Source organism: Cajanus cajan, chromosome 10, assembly GCF_000230855.2.
Source record: "Cajanus cajan strain Asha chromosome 10, NIPB_CcT2T_4, whole genome shotgun sequence".
NCBI classification, from domain to species: domain Eukaryota; kingdom Viridiplantae; phylum Streptophyta; class Magnoliopsida; order Fabales; family Fabaceae; genus Cajanus; species Cajanus cajan.
In genome coordinates, this window is record NC_138526.1 from 15,476,283 (window position 1) to 15,491,024 (window position 14,742).

The 14,742-nt window shown below is 29.9% G+C and overlaps 1 protein-coding gene across 3 annotated transcripts; it reads right to left on the bottom strand.

The window, feature by feature from the left end:
* Positions 1-3,115: 3,115 nt before the first annotated feature.
* Positions 3,116-11,022, bottom strand: LOC145952897 (uncharacterized). 3 transcript variants are annotated; one of them, XR_014430395.1, is made up of 6 exons: positions 6,807-11,022; positions 5,447-5,565; positions 5,194-5,350; positions 4,462-4,621; positions 4,163-4,242; positions 3,116-3,717 (listed from the first exon to the last, which is right to left on the bottom strand). XR_014430395.1 is itself a non-coding variant. In XM_083066003.1 (4 exons), the coding sequence occupies exons 1-4, from the start codon at positions 7,305-7,307 to the stop codon at positions 4,619-4,621; spliced, it is 780 nt and encodes a 259-aa protein (XP_082922129.1). In that variant the 5' UTR covers positions 7,308-11,022; the 3' UTR covers positions 4,416-4,618. The 3 variants fall into 3 exon arrangements, 2 of the variants coding, with proteins under 2 accessions (XP_082922129.1, XP_082922128.1); XM_083066003.1 differs by lacking the exons at positions 3,116-3,717; positions 4,163-4,242 and having other exon boundaries at positions 4,416-4,621; XM_083066002.1 differs by lacking the exons at positions 3,116-3,717; positions 4,163-4,242; positions 4,462-4,621 and having other exon boundaries at positions 4,725-5,350.
* Between the last annotated feature and the right edge of the window lie 3,720 nt (positions 11,023-14,742).

The following is a 14,742-nucleotide window of genomic DNA, read 5'->3' on the forward strand; positions in this document are numbered from 1 at the left end:
AGTTAGTTGGATGAATAGTCTTTGTGCTTGACTGAAGACATCCATTCCAATCAGAATATCTTTGTTGGGCAATTGAGTTTCAATGACTTTGGACCAAATTATACAATCTTTGAAGAGTCGAATACCTATTGGTGCTCGAGAAATAACATCTGTTTTGAAGGTTTTTCCGTCAGCTGCTATGAAGTAGGTAGTCTCCTTTCTCCAGAAATGAGATGATAGGATTTATGGGTTCATCATAGTCTTTTGTGCTCCTGTATCAACAAAACCTATAACTTTAATAGGCTTCTCATATTTAGATGGTAGTACCTCGATTTCCACATTGGGATGTGAAGGAACAACAGCTGTCAAGCTATCGAATTGATCAACAGCAAAGATTGGGACTGGTTCTTCCTCATCTGTATCACTACTGGAATAGTCTGAGAAAGAATCTTGTAGTGCAAACGCAGTATCTTCGTCTGCAGAGCTTTGTTCTGAGTAGAGGGATTCTACTTCATCCTTGTCATTTAGATGTAAAGATGTAATCATCTTTATGGCTTTTTGAGCTATGTTTGGACAAGACTTAGCAAAATGTCCTTCTTTGCCATAGATGTAACATCTTTGACCTGGTTTTTTTGCACGAGTTTCTTTCTTCTTAAAAAACCTATAAGGTTTTTTATACTTCTTCTTCTTGTAGTGAGACTTGAACTTCTTGCCCTTGAATGTTTTCTTTGAACAGTGGCATCTGTCTTTGTCTTTGCATTTGATCTTCAAGAAGGGTTTTCTACAAGCTTTGGCATACTTCCTTTTATCTTTCAGCATGTTTGAGAAGTATTCATGTTGTCGGCAAAGCTTGTCTACAACTTCTTGGGTCATCTGGTGGATTCGACCCATCGTTAAACCTGTAAATTCTTTATTCATGGCAGTAGCCATTCTGGCTAACTCTGGCTGGATTTCTACAGGAAGTGAACTGACATAAGTTCTTTTCAAGCTTGGATCATTAAGACCATTAAGAAGATAGAATCTTTTAAGAATTCTTAGATAATGCTTATCAAGATCTTTCATCTTGAGTGAACAACATTTCATCTCTAAGAATTGTTGTCTGATTTTTCTGTCTGTAAGAGCTCCATCTCCTATGAATTCTTCATGGAGTGCACCTAGGACTGTAGCTGTGTTTCCTAGTTCATGAAATGTGTTCTGACCAACTGGTCCTACGTTGGCATACCATTCCTTTAAAATCCCAGTCATCCTACATCCAAATTCTTCAATGATCTTGTATGACTCAGTATCTCCTTTCATGAATCTAGTATCTAGCCAAACTCCAAATTCAATCAGTCGAGATCTCCTTTTATGTGACTAAACAAGGACTAAACAAGGGTTAAATAAATTAGTTTCTTAATATAATGATTATATTTGTATAGAACATGTCTACCAATGAGAAATAACCTACCGAGTCACGAGTCATGACCCATGATGACATAGTGTTATACAAAAGCATACAAATAATTTCATTAAAATCAATACTTTTATTACATTAATTAATAATAAATAGTTTTTAACGAATCTTAAAAAGATATAGTGCATTTTTTATTCAGTTTTTCTTTTCCCCAATGTTATCATCTAATATTCAATTTATTTCCAAAACAAAATTACGTATACTAAATAACTATATATAATATAAGGTTACGCTCCCTAAAGTAAAAATATATATATATACACAGTACGGATATGTAACTTTTCACTAAAAAATTTATATAATTGTATTTCTTATAACTCCTTCATTTTCTTTTTCTTTTTATATCTTTTTTTTCCCATTTTCATCCGCTTCTCCCTATTTCATCTCGCATTTTCTTATTTTCTTATTTCTGTATCTCTTACCTCTTAAGTATACAACCCATTTCCAATAAATTTTTAAGAATTCTCCGTTTTTAATAATTTTTAATTAACAAAAACAATTACGATATTATTTCCTTATTTAAGGTAGAAATGTATTATCTAGTATAATGAGATTAATTTTTTTTTTAAATGAGCATCAGTTATGCTTTTAAAACTTCAAACATGATATTTAAACATAATAAAGATTTTCTCTCATCATTACAATTGCTACAGTGAATTTTAAAAAGTAATTTTCTTTTCTCTCCCTAGAACATTAATAAACTTGCAGTATTCTTTGTTTAATTATATAATTTTGATTTTCGTAATATGTCTAAGATTTATAAAAATGTGTCACTATAAATACAAAATATAACATCTTATTTTTTAATAAATAAATAATTAATTAGAATAATGAGTAATAAAAATAAATATACTTTATTAATAAAATAAGTGATCTCATAAAAAAACATTTGTATTAGATTTTGGGTTTAACTTGGAGGCTAATTCAAATACAAGAGGTTAAATAGGGTTAAGTTAGTTTATGCATGTTTCCAAAACCCTAATAGTCACAAGGGGAGAACTAGAGGAGACGACTCATCACCCCAAGTAGGGGGAGGGAAATGATCAAGTTCTTAACATTTATGAAGGATAAGGGTAGAAAGGCAAACCCTAATAAGTCTCTTAGGTTATCTTTTTGAGGGAGTTTCTTGAGTATGAAATTGAATGAAATTGTATTACTGGTGTATGTTATGATTGACATTGGTTTAGATTGATTAAATTGATATTAAGATTGTGCATTTTGAGGGTTAGGGTTGTTATGTATGAATTTTGTGGGATTTGAGTGTATGATTTAGAGATTTGATGTGATTTGCTTGATTCTAAAAATTATGGTACAAACGCATCTAGGTTTTTAGATGAATGCTCTCTATGCAATTAACCAAATAAGGTTCTATTTGTTAGGTTGGAAAGTAGAAATTTGGGGCTACAATTTAGACTCAAGAATCTACCTATCTATCTATTTATAACATAAAAGATGAGCTACTTTATATTACGACAACACGTCATTTTAAAATAAACTTTAGTTGTTGTCATGTTAGCGAAAATGTTGACATGTCATTCTAAGATTTCTCCCTTTTCTAATATATTTCCATCTATGTAAATCTTGCTACAAATTCACTTCTAAAAACCTAGCTACAAATCCACTTTAGAAAACCTAGCATCTCGTGTACCTCCCAAGCAAATTGACAGTCCTACCGCTGTTGCTGTCACACTCCACCTCTTTCTCATATACAAAATAATTATTTGAAATAGCTACAAATAATTTCGGTTGCTATTTCGGTCGCTAAAATATACCAGTATTTTTAAATTCTTTTTTAATTATAAATTTATACCTGCCTGCATATACAAAAATTGGTAATTCCTGGATCATAAGAATAGCTAGTTTTCCCAATGTAGAGGTTAATTGCAAAATTATATTTTTAATATAATAATATATTAAATGTCAATTCTATATAATTGGAAAAACATAGCAAAAGGTTTATAGTATTTCAAGTAAAGATAAATCCATGACATTCCCTAGCATCTATACTTGGATTAATTCCATAAAAATTACAAGAAACAGAAAATTAACAATTATATACCAGGTGTTCTCCTGGAACCTTCATATCTGTCCCGCTTTCTACCATATTCACTTATACTATGTTCACAGTCATACCTACTATGTGAATCCCTTTCTGAATAAGATTTTTTACTCTCATAGTAGTTCCGTTGACGCACTCTTCCACTATCACTTCTTGAATCATCCCTGCGATGCCTCCTCTCACTCCTATGATCTTCCCTGTCATATCCAGATGGAGAAGCAGGAACCTTCAAAATTGATATATCAAAATTAGATATATGCAGCAAACTTTAAAATTAATGACAATTTTATTAATGAAAATTCCTAAATGTAAAAAGGAAATTTCAGCAATGAAAATATTGAACATTTATTAATAGCACAGATTGATAAAAGCAAATTTTGACAATTTCTATAAAAACTAAATTGTATTCCCATGTTCTTCATATCATTTCAGGAAAAACAAAAGGCAACAGACACTTAAAAGTAACACAATAATCTAAAGAAAAAGTTCTTTAGATTCTTCCTTTCCCTCATCTTGCCAATCCTTTTGGCAGGTAAACAAGTTTGGATTTTGTTTCACAAATAAATTATTTCCCTAGGATAGCATAATCACACTTTAAATGTTGTTTCTAAAGCAATTAATGAAACCATTAAAAATGAAAGGAAATAAAAAGTAAAGAGAAATAATCTTACATCTGAACCCATATGTTGTTCAGTAGAACGAGTCTTGTTGGTTTCTCTTCCTCCATAGTGATCTTCACTTAAAGAACTTTCTGTGTAAACAAAGTCACAACACCTTCAGATGTTATTATTTACTTTTTCTTGGGGGAAAAAATAATACCAAATTCCATCATACAACAAAAAGTATATATATATATATATATATATATATATATATATATATATATATATATATATATATATATATCTTAAGCTCCGACTATTTCAAAAACACTAAAAAGCTTTTACTATAAATGAAAACTCATATTTACCAAAATGACGTAGCACCTTCTTGGTGGCAATGGGATTTATACATATATCATGTGGTAGCCCATTTTAACCAAAATGATGTAGCACCTCGTACAAACTATCCAAGCTATTCACAACTAGCCCAATCCTAATAACAGTGTACATGTAGTGGCACCTGTTTTACTTAAATTGACAACAAATCAAAATTAAATTCTTCTGAAAAAACATTTCAAATTATAAAACAGTAAAATTGATGCAGCTTTAGAATAAAGCAAATTACTTGTTACAGAAAAGAACAGGAGCATATTCCAAGAGACTATGCATTCCTTTTGATTATAAAATAATTATTGCAACATTTCCAATACAAAAAAGAAAGTCGATTATATTATATTGAATTATGTCATGAACATCCAGGTATCAAAATACAACTATTGGTGAACAAATTCAAAGGTAACAATTTTTTTGTGATAAGTGAGCGAACATAACTCAATGCAATTCAACAGTGACTCCAACACACATAATGCATATTGGTCCAGGCAAACTCAATGCACATAAAGCACTATCTTAAACATTTTATAGTAATTAATTTTTTTTATATTAATCCAGTGCCAGAAAAAATAGTCTTTTATATTAAATGCAATAATGTCAAATTTTAACACACATAACACCGATTAATTTTTTTAATGATAGAACTTATATGGTCTTTCTAAATTTTCATAAAAAGGAACCTTGATACAAAAGACTAAACCACCTACTTGGTCTCTAAAATAGGCAACTGCTCTTTCAGCACACATTTCCAAACTTTCACCATTTGGGGGAGGTGTGTCATAACTTCTTCGCCACTCATGTACTTGTTCTTTCCCATATCTGTCTGCTGTTTCTTGCTTATTGAGACCCTGTAGTTCCCCGTACCTGAAATCATTACAAGTATAACTTATAGATTATATGTTGTACATAAGGTTGTGAAGCAGTAATAACAAACGATGAAAGTAGGAAACAAAATACTACATTCTTTCATTCAATTGCCAAGCTGCTATGACTGGAATCGATTGCTTTTTTGTATCTTCACTAAAAACTTGACTCCATTCCCTTGCTTGTTCACTCTCATTGTGCATTATGATAGGCACCTACAGGAAGTTTGATAAGTAATAGTTTAGGAAAAGGCATTTGAATACTATATTGTAGAAAATGAAAACAAATAGAGTTAAATTCCCCTGCCTTCATAGTTAAGCGCTAGCCGTTTGATATTCCAAATCCAAATGTCACTTTCAAGAGGAGTATCATACATAAAAGAGTTACATCATATTTTTTCTCCTATTCCATCAGTTATTATCGCTTATCACACAATTCTCTTTTCTTTAATATAGAAATAATTTAATGAAATATAATTTCTCTATGAAAGATAAATCATTGAGCCAGCACCAACATACAAAACTGTTGGACTAATATAGTATTCATTGCGAGTAAACAAATATGTTTTTTGAATATTATGTTTCATATTCAATTAGGCAACTAGCTAATAGCAAAATCTAGCCCAAAACATTAAAAACTCCAAATGGTTATTTTTATTATTATTAGAACAATAATGCAGATACCTAAATCTGTTACTACTACGTGCATATTTACCACTGCCACAGATTTAGAAATTAATACATTAGCAAACACCAAAATTGATGATGACAGGGAACCAAAAGCAAAGATACACGCACACAAATCAAGGGTACAATCAGAGCCAAAATTTGTTAATGACCCTACAAATGGGAAGGTTCTTTTAACATCTAATAAAAAAACCATAGTTACTACTTGAGATTTAATTTAATTAATTAGCAACTAACCAGAGTGTGAACTGATTAGGATTCATTATGTCAACAACAGCTGTAGACTCATTGGTTAAGCCAGTCGACCATATTGTCTTCTCTTTCATTATCTCTGTGAGAGAGTGAGATCATGGATGTAGTGCTAGCGCACTATACGTGAAGCTAAACAGTTGAGTTTTCAACTGTGCAAGCATGCATCTACATAATTTTAATTTTGAAAACATCAATGAATTGAATACCTGAGGCCATCTGATTAAGCACATCAACAACTATAGCAAACAAGAGCAGTAATATGGATGTTGTTGCCTAGATTTCTCTAACGTTAAACCACAGTCAGGTTCACCATTCAGAATCACACAAGAAGCAGCAATATAAAAGCAAATAGAGGTTCACCTTCTCGATCTAGAGAAACTTATTTAAGAAGCACTCCAACTAACTAATCATTTGCTTTCTCAGAATATAACTACATATTGAAAGATTTATAATGGTAGAACAAAAAGACTTAGTTTCTCTACAACAGATTAATATAACAACAAAGGTATGGAGAGTACCTCTATTATCCGCAAAATTGGAGTGATAGTGCAAGCGCGTAGCCTCAAGCAACTTGGAAACAACATGAGCACTCTTGGAACCTTGAGAAAATGATCATCGAGATCAGCAAATATCTGTTGCAGATTGACGGAATGCTTCATAGAACTCGGCGTCTGTTGCTTGATCTTGGTGCCCTTGGGCAACGGGGTCTCCATCATTTCCTCAGGCACAGGAACAGGCTCGGGCTCAGGCTCGGGCTTGGGCTCAGGCTCAGGCTGAGGCTGAGGCTGAGGAACACGAAGATCCTTCTGAGGCGTGATAACCTGGTCCTCGTGAACAACCCTGGCGGGCTTTTCATGGAAGACCTTGGCCTGAACCTTGGGGAGGGCATCTTCTTCGGCGACATTGAGGGTGGGGCCAGCGATGTTCTCGATGGAGGGGAAGAAGTACTCCCAAGCACCGCTCTGGGGATCCTGCGGCATGGATTGGGGGCCAGGGGGTTTGGAGGGAGAAGGGGGCATGCGAGGGGGAGCCTAGACCATTCCTACTTCACTTAAAACCCTAAAAAATATAAGCAAATTTTAGACTATCCTAATAAAAGTCTATTATATATTAATGATATTAATAAATTTAACTTTTTAAAAAAATTAATAAATTTATTTTCAAATATATTACTACGAGTATTTTTTAATTTACGTGATAAAAATATGTTTTTTCTCGTTATCATTAAACAGGTTTCCCGTAAACATGATCAAAACATTCTTATTTTATCTCTTTCTCATAAATAGGTTCCCGTAAGAATCCATAGAGCACTTTAATACATATCAAATCATTCTCAAAATCAACCACATATCTATAAAATATTATCCAAAAAGTATCATAATAAATAATGAAATTAAATAAATTAAATCTTATAATGATTATTTTTTTCATAATTCTAAATTAAATATTCTAATTATTTTATAATAAATAAAAATGAAAATATAATAAAATATGTTAACTGATATTTTAAATAAAATATATTAAAATATTATAATCAAAAGAAATTTAATATTAAATCAAAATATTATATAAATCATAACTAAAATTATAATAAATATCCTGATATTAAATTTATTATATATTAAAATTAATTATATATTTGTATAATTGTATCAAAGAAATTGCTCTAGATTTTAGATTTTATTTATTATGTTTTATAATAAATAAAATCCAATATTAAATCAAAAGATTATAACAATCATAACTCAAATCTAGGTAAATATCTTTCATAATAAAAAAAAATCCAATATTAAATCAAAAGATAATAAAAATTATAACTAAAATATTTATAAATTTTCTAATATTAAATTTAGTATATATTAAAATATTATAATCAAAAGAAATCCAGCATTAAATCAAAAGAGTATAAAAATCATAACTAAAATTATAATAAATATTCTGATATTAAATATTTGTATCAAAGAAATTATTACAGATTTTAGATTTTATTTATTATGTTTTATAATCAAAAGATATCTAATATTAATTTAAAATATTATAATAATTATAACTCAAATCATAATAAATAATTTGATATTAAATTTATTATATATTAAAATTAATTAAATATTTTTATCAAAGAAACTGATACAGATTTTATATTTTATTTACTATATTTTATAATCAAAAGAAATCCAATATTAAATTAAAAGATAATAAAAAATATAACTAAAATCATAATAAATTTTCTAATATTAAATTTAGTATATATTAAAATTAATTCAATATTTATATTTAAGGAATTGTTACACATTTTAAATATATATTTTAAAGTTTTTATTTATTAAATTAATTGAAAATAAATTATATTTTATCACTTTTTAATAAAGTAAGTGAATGATAATAAATTAACTAAAATTTTTAAATATATTTTAATTAAAAATATTTTTTTTATCAATACAATGACTAAAAGTATTATAATAAATAATGAAATTAAATAAACTAAATCTTATAATGGTTATTTTTTAATAATACTAAATTAAATATTCTAATTATTTTATAATAAATTAAAATAAAAAGATAATAAAATATTTTAACTGGTATTTCAAATAAAACACATTAAAATATTATAATCAAAAGAAACCCAGTATTAAATCAAAAGATTATAAAAATCATAATTAAAATTATAATAAATATTTTGATATTAAATATTTGTATAAAGATATTGCTACATATTTTTGATTTTATTTATTATATTTTATAATCAAAAGATATCTAATATTAAATCAAAAAGATTATAATAATTATAACTCAAATCCAAATAAATATTTTGATATTAAATTTATTATATATTAAAATTAATTAAATATTTTTATCAAAGAAACTAATACAAATTTTAGATTTTATTTACTATGTTTTATAATCAAAAGAAATCCAATATTAAATTATAAGATAATAAAAATTATAAGCTTCTGTATTATATACATATTACTTTCCCAAGAATACTAAGAAATCAAGTTGGTATAACGGTATGGCTGCTGGCTCATAACCCCCACAACCTAGGATCGAATCCTAGCTTTGTAATTTTAGTTGAAAAATGTGGGAAAGTCACATTGGTTCAAAATTTAATAAAAAAAATTTAGCTACCGAAATTTAATCGGTCGCTAAAAAATTCAAAAGTTCAGTATTAGCGACCGAATTTAATTCGGTCGCAATTCTTTGATAATTATTTTTAAAATTGGTCGCTAATTCCGTCGCAAATTATATTTTCATGAAACACAAGTAAATAGCGACCGATTTAGTGACCGATTTTCTCGCTACCACTTTAATCCGTCGCTAATTCGGTCGCAAAACAGCGACTGAAAAATTTCAGTCGCTAAATCGGTCGCTAAACAGCGACTGATAAATTTCGGTCGCTAAATCGGTCGCTATTTTAATCGGTCGCTAATTCAATCGCTAAACAGCGACCGATAAAATTCGGTCGCTAATTTCGGTCGCTATTTTGTATTTTTCTTGTAGTGTTACTTTTTTTTCTTTCTCTTTCGGGCATATTGACAACCCTACCATTGGTGTTGTCATGCTCCACCTCTTCCTCAACGACCACTTCCTCTACAATATGATGCCTATGATATCCTTTTCTCCACTGTCTTTGCCTCGACAAAATATGACGCTGACATCAACCTCTTTGTGTCAAAATCATGCTCGATAAGGATAAGAGGTCATCCATTTCTATTATATTATTTTCTTTCTCTTTCAATTTTACTAATGACTTATTTCTAAATATCTTCATAACTTATTATATGGATGAGATAGCATTGTATATGAGATTCTTGGTGGATGACACAATCCTGCACTCAGATCTTGATGGATTAGGTAACGCTGCGCAAATCTCTTATGGATTTGAACTATGGATTATTGATGGATGAGGTTGTGACAACCTCTATCCTGCATGTCATAACACATAATATATTGAATAACTGAATAACCTACAATATAATAGATAAGCTCAAAATCATACAGGCAGAGAGAATCACATTTTAACATAAATTAGACTTAGCAGAAATAGTAAATTATAAAAGAATTAAAATGAAACTACTCAAATTAAATAACATAAATCAAATTAATCCTAACTAGTCCTAACTAATTTCTCGGTGTCACGTGTCCTATCAGAGCATAACCCTTCTTTGAGGACTAAGCCTCGTCACCAACATCCTCAACATCATGCTGAAGATCACATGTAACAACATATAAGAAGAGCAACACAAGAAAAGGGAAGTGAGAAACATCTCATTCTGTCTCACAATGTAAGTCGTAGCTAGGCAAACAAACACAAATAATACATATATCACTAAAACATAAACATATTGATCATATAACATATTCCGTTCATTCACAATAGAACAACTAAATAACACATAGCATTAAGATGCATTATGCAATGGACATGAACTACATGTTATCATGCATGTGGCACCAATAAAAATTATCACATATATCACACATGCATTACCGCTAGCATGACACATAGAGTAGTCTAAGAGTACATGATGGGTCACACCTGTAACAGCTCGAACACACCAAAATGAGAGGGATCTAAAGATTGTACAAGTATGATATTGTATAGTTGAGGATGACTTAAAGGAATTAATTTGTACTACTTATACCAACAAGATGCATCTACTTTTTGGTAGCTTATCCCATAAGAGCTTCATAGTTAAGCATGCTTGGCTTGGAGTAATTTAGGGATGGGTAACCTTCTAGGAAATTTTCTAGAAAGTGTGCGAGTGAGGACAAAGCATGCTAGAAAGTCTTATGTTAGTTTGTGGGGTCAGTCATTGATCTTAAAAGTGGATGACCATCTCAAAAAGGGCTACCCATGGAGGATTCTAATCGATGAAAGGTTTTGACCAATAGGGAGTTGCTTGAAGTGTCATCATGTGAAGTGTCATCATGTGAAGTGTCATAGAGTGAAGCTGTTGAGAGCTCAAATCTGAGGGGTGTTGCAAATGGTGTTAAAGCAAGTCCTCTCTTCTAGTCCGGTGTGGTTCAGGGGTGAACCAAGCGAAAACTAATGGGCTTGTAACAACCTAGACACACCAGAATGAGAGAGATCCAGAGATTATACAAGTATGAGATTGCATAGTTGAGGATGGCTTAAAGGAATTAATTTGTACTACTTATACCAACAAGATGCATCTACTTTTTGGTAGCTTATCTCATAAGAACTTCATAGTTAAGCGTGTTTGGCTTGGAGTAATTTAGGGATGAGTAACTTTCTGGGAAGTTTCCCAAAAAGTATGTGAGTGAGGACAAAGCATGTTGTAAAGTCTTATATTGGTTTGTGGGGTCAATCGTTGATCCTAAAAGTGGATGGGAATCTCAAAAAGGGTTACTCATGGAAGGTTCTAACCGTTAAAGGGTTCTGACCAACGAGAAGTTACATGAAGTGTCATGGAGTGGAGCCACTAAGAGGTCAAATCAGAGGGTGTTACAACACCCTCTATGCACTCTCACTAGAAGGACATGCTGTCAGGATTTAGTCAGGATAGCTATGCTGCACAAGATACATCTCATGCTCACGAGGGCAAGACTAGGACTTCCAAACTGAGTTATCCCCAAGGTTAGTTCCCAAGCTTTTACACAAGGGACCTTCCCTAGCGATATACTTTATGTCGTACCCTTTAAAACAATTTTATGCATATGATATTAAAAAAACTCTATGCATTACATTCACATAGTCTTATACCATAACGCATCACACAATTGATCATATCATATCTTATCATGGCTAAGCCTCGCTTAGACTTCTCATCATACGACCATGAAAAGATCCATACACATTAAATTAATGCATCAATGTCAAAGCACATCAATCAGTTCATAAAGCTCACAATATGTCATATCAATGGCATACTCACATACTACGACCAATTATTAAGTAATATAATGATTACACAACATCATCCAATACACCTCAAGTAAGAATCATTATTAGATCGTTTAATCATTTGTTAGCACCTAAACCCTAGTCACTGAAATTGATGTCATTAAGAATTTAAATTAGTAACTTAACTAGTCTAGCAACTTTATCATTATCACACATGAAGTCTTTAGACATCGTTATCTGTAAAATACCTCAAGTCATGAACAATCAACTTGCATCATAACCTATTAACAATTTTTTTATACCATAATTCATCCTTCCTAACATTGATATAAGTACTTCAAATCATTCATAAAATCAAACACTTAAAAGGTGAAGTTATTGATCATCTTCATTCACAAACTACATTTTCACAACTTAACCTTTTAAGACATCGTGTGATCCAAATGTTCTATCTATAATATATATATATATATATATATATATATATATATATATATATATATATATATATATATATATATATATATATATATGATATCAAGTTAATCTTAATTTTATTAGAAAGATAAGACAATCATATCCAATTTGTAATTTTACCCCAAGAGCTAATTAGGCCACCTACTATTTTTAAAAAATACAAAATCGTAACATTTTAGCCTAAGAACCCCAAACTTTGGGAAAATTATGGAACTAAATTTTTCTTAATCTTTACAAATTTCCTCCATTATTTTAATTGTATATTTTTCTTTGTTTAGAAGAGTTTTAGAATTACTTTTTGAATCTATATTTTTAGAATTATTCAAATTCTATTTTAGAATCTTCATAAATTTTTGTTATATAATTTTAATTGAACAAAATAAAAAATAATTTGAATGTCATTGCACTTTGTTGTAATTGTTGGTAATATTCACTCCTTTTAATATTTCATTCACTCCTTGTAGTTGGTACTTAAATTGTTACCTCTTATTTTTCTTCATTCTAATTATAAATCATATTTTAATTTTTGTCTTTATCTAATCTCTATTGTTATTTTAGCCTCTTTTAAATTCTTCTAAACGTCTCTTTTCTTTGAAAAAAATGTACAATACTAAAGAGATTAGATGAAATTGCACAAAGTGATGAAAAAAAATTAAAAATAAAATAAAATTTCAAGTAAAAATAAAATAAATTATTTTTCCATTATTTGCTAAATTAAGTTATAACCAATATACGCATAAACAATTATAATAAATATCTCTTAATTACAAATTAATCATCGACAATAATTTCATATTAATTACAATTTAAATTATTTTATTAATTATAAATTATAACAACATTCATTATGACTATCAATTATGACATGAATGTATAAACTACAAATTATAATCGTTATAATTGATTACATTTTAAAATTATTTGTTGTTGTAATTGTAATATATAAAAATATTTTATTATGACTATCAATTATTTTTTATGACTTGATTGCATAAATTAATATTTGTAATTAAAATTTCGATACAAATTTTAATTTTCTTATTATTTTCTTCAATATTTGGTACCTATACATATATTTAAATTAACTAATAAATTTAAAATATTATTTAAATGTATACTTTTAATATATATTTAAATTTGAAAACTCATGCATAATTTCTTATTATACTTCAATTTCAAATAATTTTTCATTCATTATATAAAAACTCTAAATTATATCATATATAAATATAATTAAAAAACAATTTTTACAATTAATATGATTTTGAGTAATTAATATATTTTTATCCATAAATTTAATAACTTTTCTACAATTATTTAATTTTAATATTTAATATAATATTTATTTTTAATTTTTAAATATGGATCAATATCTAGTTACATTAAAAATGTTAATAAACGAATGAGTTATAAGAGTGACTAGGGACGACAAATAAACCTGTATCTACGGGTAATACCCAAACCCGTCCCGACTTTGATGGGAAATACCCGGTTTGACCAGGTACGGGTACGGGTAAAACCCGATATATTAAATCGGGTACGTGTACGAGTACGGGTATGTATGTAACACCCCAGTTTTTATTTCACTTTTTATTTATTTATTTTAATTGAGGGTATTTTGGTAATCTTATAAAGGTGATAGGGGTGATTTAGTAGCTTGGAACGGGCTGTTCCGGAATTGGAACGGGCCGTTCCAAACTACCAAAAGGTATGTGATTTAGTAGCTTGGAACGGGCAGTTCCGGAATTGGAACGGGCCGTTCCAAACTACCAAATTGTATGTGAGTTAATAGCCTAGAACGGGTCGTTCTCAGGATGGAACGGGCCGTTCCGGACTATTAAATATGCCATTAACCCTAAATGCGAACAGGCTTGGAGCGGGGCGTTCCCAAAATTATGGTCGTTGTGAGTAATTAATGCACACCAGAACGGGCCGTTCTGGTTTGGGAACGGGTCGTTCTGGATGTGATTTTTACCCATGGTTTAAGGGTCCGGAACGGGCTGTTCTGGATTTGGAACGGGTCGTTCCGGCGTAGAATGCCTATAAATAGAGCTGTTTGCTACTCCCAAAAAGCACACCTCTCATTTTCTAATTTCTTTTCTTCTTCTCTC